This window comes from Asparagus officinalis, chromosome 6, assembly GCF_001876935.1.
Source record: "Asparagus officinalis chromosome 6, Aspof.V1, whole genome shotgun sequence".
Taxonomy (NCBI): domain Eukaryota; kingdom Viridiplantae; phylum Streptophyta; class Magnoliopsida; order Asparagales; family Asparagaceae; genus Asparagus; species Asparagus officinalis.
In genome coordinates this window covers 13,905,407-13,916,297 of record NC_033799.1, presented here as the reverse complement: position 1 = coordinate 13,916,297, position 10,891 = coordinate 13,905,407, and the positions used below count along the sequence as shown (strand labels likewise).

Here is a 10,891-nt window from a genome sequence, read left to right as displayed (position 1 = left end):
TTATTTTATTATTAATATAATATTATACTATTATTATTATTATATAATATTATTAATAATGTTAATATTATGTTATTACTAGTATGTTATTAATAAATTAAATATTATATTTACTATACAATATGTTATTATAATATTATTATTATATTGTTATGTTATTATTAAATATGCTACTATTATATAATATTTTATAATTATTAATTTATTATAATTTATTTATTAAAAAGTTAATAATATTATAGCGATTATACTATTGTATAGTATATTATTATATCATTATTATATTATTATTTATTATCAATAACCTTTTTATTATTTTTTATTAGTTTATTTATAATTTATTATTATTTATTTATTATACAATACATTATTAACATATTAAATATTAGTATTTAATATGTTATTATATCATTATATAAGATGTTTTATTTATTATATTTTTATATTATTTAATAAATATTACTAATATATTAACTTAACCATAATATGCTATAGTATAGTATAATATAATAAGAATGTTGATAATAACTCCATATTAATTACATTTAATATATTATGTTAGATATTATATTAACATATTCTCAAACTCAAAATCAAAACACTAAACTTAAAACACCTAAAAGGTGTTATGAAATAAGTGTTATGTTTTTTGTTTGAGGATGATTTAGCTCAAAAAAACACAATGGTTTCCACACGCATGGTGTTTTGTTTTTTGTAAAAACACCATGGAAACAAATAAAACACTATGGTATCCAAGCGGAGCCAAAGATTTTCGTTGGCAATGAAGAGCATTGATATTGCCGATGAATTGAAGCAGTAATTGTTCTTAGGACTTAGAGTTTGATCCTAAAGCTAATGAATCACCCTACAACAAGCCAAGGTTAAGGGCGCGCTTGGATTTCATGAGTATGGGAAAGGAGTACCCTTTCCCTCTCCATTACACTCCGTTTGTGGGGAATAATTTTTGTGTTGTTGGAAGTGAACTAAGATGGACCGGGGGAACTTTTAAGCTATCCGAACAAGGTAAATGTCTCATCCGCCTTCTCTTCTCCATTGTTCACCCAAATCCAAACGCACCCTATAAGGATATGTTTAGATTTTAATAGGGTTAATAGAAGTTAAGGGAAACTAGAGGCCTGGAAAAAGAAAAAGAAAAAGAAAGGACTAAGGATCTCTCTTTCTCTACGTGTGTGTGTGTAATTTATGAAAAACTTTTTATGAAATTACATTGTACAAGGACATTTTCAATAAACGAAAAATTGATTCAGAGAGTGCTGAATTCTTGTTCTCACTTTTGGGTTTTTTTTTATGTATAAATAAAAAAAATTAGTTTGATATAACCTTAATATAAATTGTTCAATAACTCCTATAATGCTTGCAGGAATTGTGATAATCTAAGAAATGGTTTATAAAAGAAAAAAATGAAACTAAATAGTGAAACTTTTACATAAGATCATGCGTATATGTGATCCCTCATCAAATAAATCTCACCAAGGGCTCCGGGGGAGGAAAAAAATAGGTTTTACTTTACATAACCCGCTGTAAAGAAAAAACACTAAAATCGTTTATTTCACATAACTCCCTTAAACTTTGGGGTGTCTCACAAAGCTCCTGGACCTGAACATTTCTCACCATAATCTCAATATGTAATTTGCAAATCAAATTACTAAAATATTATTTAGAGGAAAACTTTTAAAGTATGTCATTTGTCATTTATCAGCATCATATCCCCCCTTCTCAATTTTAACTTTTTTTTTCTCTTGATGAAATTTTAATTATTTGCAAATTACATTGAAGAAAGACCAATAAGAAAAGTTCAAAGTTGATGAAGGTTTCGTGAGACACCCTAAATCGAAGGGAGATTACACGAGATAAACAATTCAAGATGGTTATGTTCACCCCCCCCAACCCAAAAAAATGTTCAGGGGTGCTTTGTGAAACTAACCCTAAAAGAAGCTAAAGCAAACTGTCTATTTCAGTAACAAACATTAAACAGCCAAGAGATGCATGTAAATTGAGAGAAAATAAAGAAAAAGAAAATCAAATAATCAGAAGAGTAAAAGCTTATGGAGGCTTTTAAGAGTCGAGCATATAAAGGTGACAATAAGTCAATGAAATCTCATACCACACAACAATACACGAAGCTAAATTTTACTAGTGAGACTCAGGAAATTGGAAACAAAGTTATTTCACAGGAACACATCTAGTTGTTAACAGTACAGTTCCATCAAAAAAAAAACAAAGCTCTACAAGCTTCTCAGCTTTCACTAGGAGGTGGAGGAGAGGAGCCTTCAGGTGGAGGATCATTGCTCTCATGATTCTCAGGGGAAGACACAGGAGGCTGTTGCTCACCATTTTCATTGGAATCGGGATGGAAATTAATGGGAAACTTTGTGACTCTAGGTTTATCAGCGAGGATATTTCTCTGGACTTTATCGATTATCACTTTTGTCGGAGGTTCTAATCTTAGTAGCTCGTCATCATAGTCATTGTTAACATAATATCCAACTCTTATGAATTCTTGGCCCAAGTATGAGCAGGTCAGTAGCAGTACTGTAACACCTATGATGTCTTCATCTCGAATCTTTGAAGGATCTGGAGGATCTGCCTGAGACGAGTCAGAAAATTCAGTCAAAAATACTATCAAAATCAAGAAGAAGAAAAATATTGATCTAAATCACTAAATTTACCTCGAAGACAAAACGGTAGTTCCCAACATTTACGGGGCCAACAAGAACGCTCTCGAGAAGTTGATCATAGGTCTCGTCTTCAGCAGATCCCACATAGATGAGCTTCCATTCCAGATCTGTGATATGATTGATAAAGAAACTTTAGTTATATCTGGTAAAAGAATCCTAGGCAGTGAAAAGTAATTTCCGTACAAGAGTATAAACTTCATCATTTTCATGAATGGAAATCAAACTAAATTACCGTAAAAAAGAAAGAAAAAATCAACCTTAAACTTTTCTAATTCAACCAAATAGTATAGATGGTTGAGTATAAACTTCATCATTTTCATGAATATAAATCAAACTAAATTACCATTCACATGTCCATTAAATGATTATATTCTTGGCCCTGCATGACGCTTACTTTATCCTTTTTTTTCCTTAAGGTAAAGCTGACAGATCTGAGCTACTTAACCTCTGTCCATTTCACTGTGATGGTAAAGCTAATTACAAATGGAAATTGGTGACAATCCGTTAATGCATGCTGGCTTCGTTGTGAATATGAGTTCCAGTGTGAAATGGGCAGTATTCTCTAGGTTCCTTTGCACCTATGTTGCATTCAAAATAGGTACGGGTGAGGTGCAGGACATGGGAAATTTATAAAAGGTAGGGTACGGGAACACGGCTCATTTCAAAGTAGATAAACAATCCTTTAAAATCATAGTTCCAAATTGGATATGGGCTAAAATGAACACAAACCGTGTCTACAAGTTTCAAAAAGTAGATGTAAAGAGTAGAATATACATCCTAGAAGAATACGAAAAGTGTTTTAAATTAAAATATGTATTATATAATAGAGACGCATGCTAATAAATGTATGCATATATTCAAGGAGTGTCCGTGTCTAATACATATCAGGTATGGGTAGAGCTTCATGATAGAAATATCCGAGTAGCATAGTTTCGCACTGATTGGTACCACGACTGGATTGCAATTAGGTTAGAAAACACTGGACACGAGAAGAGAAAGCACCAAATCATGATCTAGATTCTAATTTGTTGGATGATTATAGGAAAGTTACAGCATACCCTGCACATTAGTATCACTGGGTTAATTGGCTAGCTTCTCGAATACATGCGTCAAAAATAATAAGTAATTTATGATATAAAAACACAAAGCATTAATGCAAGTTCAATTCATAAGATTTTGAGCCTATGCCAGTAATCTAGTTTACAAGAGAGCCCCTATGTTCTCGTGAATAACAAACCCACGTCTCATTTCTTTGCAACATTTCAATTACGGATGAGTGAAACACTATTTTATATTAGTAAAGTGACCTAAAGTTGAAACTGTCACTTGAATCATGCCTGAGTAGAGAGATAAGAAACTAATTCAACCAGCCTCTTCCAATAATTTAAAAATATAATATTCTCCTAACAATGCACTTGTTCTCTCTATATTGTGCATAAGGAGTATACTCTAAAGGCAGATCTCACAGGTGCTAAATAGCTCATAAAAGCAATAATGAATGTAACCATAATCATCAACTGCTTCCACCAACAACCCCATTCACAATAATCCTGATGCCATAGTGCAGCACCTTGTTACAAGCAAAAGTTGTTAACTAAAGCTAATGAATAGAAGTTCCATATGTTTCTCGTAAAACTCTAATGAGGGTTTACTCTTCTTCTTCCATGATTACCAAAAAATCTGATGAACACACGATATTAATCAGCATGAATCTATTGTCTAAACTGGTTCAACTTCTTGATTGAACTAGTTCTAAGCATCCAGTCATTAATGTTTATAAATAAAATAACAGATATTTTTTAGTAAATAGATTACTGAAAGAAGATCGAGAAACGAGAACACCAATCAATTGCATGCAAGTGCTTTTCAAAATATAAGACTTGGGTTGTTGGGTCAGAACATATTATGAGCACCTGGTTCACCACACATTTGTGTATTTCAAATACCCAAAGGGTGGGTCAGAACATATTATGAGCACCTGGTTCACCACACATTTGTGTATTTCAAATACCCAAAGGGAGCAACCAGTGGAAGTCAAGGTATAGCACCTGGTTCACCACACATTTGTGTATTTCAAATACCCAAAGGGAGCAACCAGTGGAAGTCAAGGTATCAACTGGTATAGTGACATAGGTATTGAATCCTATTTGCTTACAGCCAGGTTGGTAGCAACCAAGCTAGTAACAGGTCACAAGCATGACGATGAAGAAAGCCTCCCGACCAAAACAATGAAAGGTTTACTACTTGCAAAACTATCCGCTGATAATGAAGTCAACGCTGTATGATTGGCCAAAGGAAAGGTAAAAACAATCCATCAAGCTGGGATGCAATAATTGACAAAATCATCTACCCAAATAGGGCATAGCTAACAAAGTCAACCAACAAAAACTGATAAGCACAGAGTGCCCTGTTAATGTGATAAGCACAGACTTGCATATGCACTAACCATGAATAGGCCCGTGTATGGCAAAGAGGTCATTAGAAAATAGACAAGTTATGCCACTACGCAAACTAGTACTTACCTTAAAGCATCTCAAAAGTTGCATTGTTGAATTAAAAAAGAATAATAAATGAAGGAAATGGATCAAGTTTCCAAATTGCACACTCAAGACATTTAATAAGTTGTTCTGTAAACAAGTATATGATACAAATATTATGCTATGGGCAACAAAAAACCCACACAAAGATGACAATGCAAATAAATAGACAACAAAACAAAATTAACTCCTAGAAGGAAGGTCAGTAGATGTGAGTCAAGCAGGTAGATCAATATCGCCAATGCAACCAATATAACTACATCAAAGAAACTGAAGTTGACTCAGTCGTAAAGACTAGATGTGATGTCCAGAAGGTTCTAGGTTCAAAACCGAATAAGAAGCTAACTTCATCGTTAGCTCGCTTATTGCAACAAAATGGGTATTAATGGATCTAGGTTCAATTAGCCATAGTGGAAGCATGACTTCTGCTTAGAGCTGACTTAAGGAAACCAAGCAACGGTAAGATATAAAGAATGCAACCAGAACTCAGAACCCTTACAATTTGCTCATCAATTATAGATTCGATTCAAATGCTAAATGTTTGGTTTTTCATTCTGTTCAAATTAAAAAGTACTTCTACGTCAATTGCCCTTTTCGTTTCAACTATTTTGACCTCCAAAATTTAATCGTCTTACTTAACTCCCAAAACAAGCAACGTAATGCCTAGTGCGATTAGATATTGCTACAGTGCAACGAAATGATCCACAAAATTGATGTTTTCGCAATATCTGATTAATTAATCTTTAACATAAACATTGAGGATCTTACTAGTTCCTTTAGGGCTTGTTTGGATGGATTGAGAGGAACAAGGAAGAAGGGAAGTTAGGAGAACCATTCACCTTGTTTGTGAACATTTAGAAGGTGAAGTTATTCACCCTAGTTTCCCTAACTTCCCTTCTTTTCTCTCACCTAGTTTCCCTTTTAACTTCCCTTAACCCCGTTGAAATCCAAACACAGCATTAAAATAAGGGAAAAGATGAGATCTTGATCGAATCCGTACCGTCTTTGAGAGGGACGAGGCACTCGTAGGAGATCTCGAACTGGAACGGATTGAGAAACGCCGCAGGATTGTCGAGTACCGTCACGTTCGTGATGTTGACCGCGCTCATCTCGGAAACCCTAGGCCCCCAAAACCCTCATCAACGCCCCCACCAAAACCCTAGCCGCCAAAATCGCCAGAGATAGAAGAAGAAAGCGAGCGGAGGCGAGATGATGGAGATCGCAGCTGTTGATTTTGGCGGTTAAGGAATGAGGGAAATATGTAGATGCGGTCAGAATTGGCGGGAGAGTTTCGAAACTTTTGGGGTCCTTTTTTTTGGTGAAAGTAAAAGGGGTGGGAAAGGGGGATTCCGCTTTTGTGGTTGGGCTTGATAGAGAATTTTTTAGGGTTTTTATTGCGCACTCGGGCTCGGAGGAGAGGGAAGTAGACGCCGGGGGTGAGGGGTAGAAAAATAATTCCAGATTTAGGAAGGGATAAGAGTGCAAATTTTGTCAGATCACCCGCATGTAGGGCTGTCCAAAAAGCCCGCGGCCTGGGCCCGGCCCGGGTTTTTCCCGGACACCTGGGCCAGATCCGGGCCCGGGTCCAAACCCGTGAAAACACGACTGGTCAATGTCCGTTTTGGCCGGTCCGGGCCGGCCCGACCATAACGGTCAAAAATGGGGTTTTGACCGGCTAGAATATGAGGGTTTTTTGGTCATTTGCCTGGAAAACTGCATCTATAAATAGAGGGAAGTTTTCACTTCTTCTCCTCACAACAAAACTCATCTACTTCTCCCTATTACTCTCTTATACAATCTTATACTTTCTTAAAATCTCTTATATTTTCTAATACTTCTACCAAATGGCTTATGGATCTAATTATGAAGAGCAACATATATCTCCTACCGATCCAGAAATAAGTCCTCCTACAACAGCTACTTCTCCTACCAGTGTTAATCCTAAATCTGGTGACGACGAATTTGCACTCAAAGCTCCTAGAAGGCCGAGATCCGATGTGTGGAATTTTTTTGAGAAGATAGACGTCACCAATGATGAACACGATAGGATCATTACCCAGAAGGCTAAATGTGCGTTGTGCGGCCAGACTTTCCAAGCTCATCATAAAAAAGGCACCAACACTGTAGAACCCCGTAAATTTTTATATGAATATATATGAATTATTAGTAAATAAATAATTCTTAGTTAATAAATAGCTTGAGGTCATTGATGTACATGATAACAAGTTATTTGAGATGATATGAGAGTATGGGTGTAGAGTTTTGTGTGTTGGTTTTGCAAATAAGCAAAACATGCACAAAAACTGAAAATGTCCAGATCAGTCGACACATCAGTCGACTGACTGTATCAGTCGACACATCAGTCGACTGATGCGCTGATTTCTAGTTTTTACAGGTTTCGGGTCTGTTTTGTTTTGATTCGGGTTTGGGTCGGGTTTAAGGGTTCATATATAATCTCCTTCACCCGAAATCATCCCCTCTCCTCTTCAGACCAGAGAAACCCTAGCCCCCTCTCTTCTCTCTCAAACCCTAGGGTAGTTCTTGGTGATTTTGGGGCGAAATTGGAGGATTTTCGTCGCGGCGGGATTTTCAATTTGCAGCGAAAGGAATCACTCCCCCTCAGATCCAGGAGCTCTTCATCACCTCAGAGGCGAGTAACATCTCGCCCAACCTTGTCCCATTCTTTTTAAACGTTTTCAAATGGTTTTATTGAGATCTCTTTGGCCTAAAATGTATTTTGAGTACAAGGATTGGATTTTTTATTGCATGTAACATGAAGATGTGCATTTTCAGTTTAATAAATAACCTACCAATGTTTGGTAAATTTAAAATCCAGATCTGAAATGTTTTAAAAGAGATTTAACATGGGTTTTGTTTTGAAAAGTGTTTTTAAAACATAAATACTTATGTTTAGAGTTTTATTCATGTATATGTATGTGAAAGTTATGTTTCAGTTAGTCCATACATGTTAATATTCGTATGATTCATGCTTGGAATTGATGGGGATGAGTTTAGATCAAATTTTGGGTATATAAGAACCTGTACAGATTATCTGCAGTCTGTCGGTCGACTGATCAGTCGACCGACGGGCAAATTGTTCAGCCATCAGTCGACTGATCAGTCGACTGACGGGCTGATTCTGCTTTCTCAGCTTCTCGGTCGACTGGTCAGTCGACTGGCGAGCTGAGGCTGTGCTGTCTGAGCTCCATCAGTCGACGTATGAGTCGACTGACGTCATCAGTCGACACATCAGTCGACTGATGAGCTGTTTTACAGATTCTTGATCTGTTTAAGTTGTCTTTCGGGGTCGCCTCGGTAACCTGACCCTAGTTTATCACGTTAATGATTTATCTGTGCATGTGGGTTGACTTTTGACATGAGTTTAGACATGTACATCGGGATGCGTGCGGGTTTAGATTTGGTGTATTTTTACATGTATGCAAGTGATAAATTACATTTCCTTCATTTATAGTCTACGTGTTGGACAATACATTATTCTGATCCATGTGTTGGATACTTACCATCTTGGTCCATGTGTTGGACATGCATTCTATTCAGTCCATGTGTTGGACCTACATCACTTTTAGTCCATGTGTTGGACATTTTTGCCAAACCTTGAGCATGGTACACATTTGAGTTTTGGAACACGACTTTTTGATACCGTTAAGACATGATAGCTACCTAGACTGGGAATGACACTTATGTAGAATACGACTTGATATTTTATGGCATGGGACACCACATGATACTCTACTTATGTTCTGAGATGGGTTGTCTTTCCTTTTATTTATTTTCTGTTCACGTATTAGACTCCGGGTTTGGTACTTAGGGATTTTCAATTTGGGATACAAGGTATATATATGAGGGTTTCCTTGTTTGGATTATTTCGCTCGACGTACCTATGCCCGTGTTGAAACTTCCTAAGTACTAAAGCCCATTGTTCATTTCTAGGATAATTGCCTATATATATATCTATATATATGTTTTGTGATAACTGTATTTTCTTATACAACGAGCCCTATTCCCTTGGGGTTGGTTGTGATGTTGCTCGCTAGCGCTTGACGCTCGTTGTCCCTCCCCCTTTCAGGTAACGAGCCAGGAGCCCGGAGAGTCGCAGGTTGATGGCGACACACCTTAGTGTTTAGCTGTCTAGTTCTGTTCATGTTGGAGCTCCATTGTAGTTTTTATTAGACATTTGACAGTATTGTTCTAGAAGTTGTAAAGGCTATGTGCCTTATTTCCTTCTTGTCAGACATTTGTATATGAGACTTGTTGAGTATTCCAGATTTATCTACTCAGATTTTGGCTATGTATTTCTGTATTGTTGGATGATGAGATATTTATGTGACTGTTATCATTTCATCAGTATTCCTTGTATAACCTTTTACCTGTTTTGTACCTACACCAGTTATTGATTCTACTAGACAGATGTTAATTGTGATGGTGAAACATGTTATTGCACGGTGTGGTGCATGGCAGGTTTGACATTCTTGGTTTCACCTTGGACTGCAGCCTTGTGTGAACCCAGGGGCGTCACAGTTGGTATCAGAGCTCTAGTTCCAGTATCCTTAGGATCATCCTGTGTCGAGTCGTGGAGCTAGGACAGAGTTTCCTAGGATTCATGTATAGAGTCCGTAAGGATTTCCTAGTATGAGTGAGGACGACTTATGCGTATACCTCAAAATTTGAGGAAATTTTTTTTTATGATAACTATTTTGCAAATTTAAAGTATTTTGTGTGAATACTATATGTTGTGAAGATTGTATTGTGATACGCTATTTATAGAAGTTTATTTTGACTCATAAACTTTTATTTTCTTATGATCAGATAGATGTCAGGACGTGGTAGACCTCGTACCAGGAGAGCTACCCAGGCGGAGTCACAGCAGACTCCATCAGAGCAGCAGCCAGCTCAGTCCGAGCCTCAGCAGGCACCACCAGGGCCGCAGCAGGCTCCTCAGTACTTAGTGGATCTTATGGCTCCTCTCATTGCCAGGATGACGGCCATTGAGGACTTGGTGACGACTCATATAGCACCACGGACACCTCCACCACCGGTAGCTCAGCAGCAGGGGATACCTACCGTTCCTGTCAGAGAGAGACCCCCAGAGGTCACGCCTGCAGCTATTCCTCTAGCAGTCCCAGACAGAGCCACCGAGCAGGAGGCTTGGCTCCGTATGGTTGAGAGGTACCAGAAGATGAGAGCACCCGAGTTTCAGGGATCACCAGACCCTCTGGCAGCCCATAAGTGGAAGGAGGATGTGAGCAACATTCTCGACATACTCAGTGTGGACTCAGTTCAGAAGCAGAGGTTGGCATCCTACAGTCTGAAGGGTGATGCTGGGAGATGGTACCGACTTCAGTTCCCTCCAGAGCAGAGGATGACCCTCACATGGGAGGACTTCATATATTTCTTTGATGGGCAGTACATTTCCTCTGCAGCACGGACAGGGAAGGAGCTCGAGTTATCCCGTCTGACCCAGGGGGACATGTCAGTTGCTGATTTTGAGAGCCGGTTCATGGAGCTGTTACATTTCACAGGCATGTGGCAGACAGGAGAGCGTCAGGCTCAGATGTTCTTAGCAGGGCTTCGCCCTAATCTCCGTCGGTACCTCATCTCGAGGAAGTTCTATTCAGTTAGGGAGGTAGCTGAGGC

General features: G+C 37.7%; 1 protein-coding gene across 1 annotated transcript; it reads right to left on the bottom strand.

Annotated features, from left to right (window-relative positions):
- On the bottom strand, positions 2,091–6,636 carry LOC109845479 (probable histone chaperone ASF1A). Its single transcript, XM_020414726.1, has 3 exons — positions 6,237–6,636; positions 2,691–2,806; positions 2,091–2,608 (listed from the first exon to the last, which is right to left on the bottom strand). Exons 1-3 carry the CDS (start codon positions 6,343–6,345, stop codon positions 2,258–2,260), a joined length of 576 nt encoding a protein of 191 aa, XP_020270315.1. The 5' UTR covers positions 6,346–6,636; the 3' UTR covers positions 2,091–2,257.

Excerpts from the sequence above, each read along its gene's own strand:
- LOC109845479 (XM_020414726.1), bottom strand. The coding sequence starts at position 6,345 with ATGAGCGCGGTCAACATCACGAACGTGACGGTACTCGACAATCCTGCG. Across the intron at positions 2,807-6,236 it reads CCTCGTCCCTCTCAAAGACG|ATCTGGAATGGAAGCTCATC; the intron begins GTACGGATTCGA and ends ATCATATCACAG. Across the intron at positions 2,609-2,690 it reads ACTACCGTTTTGTCTTCGAG|GCAGATCCTCCAGATCCTTC; the intron begins GTAAATTTAGTG and ends GACTCGTCTCAG.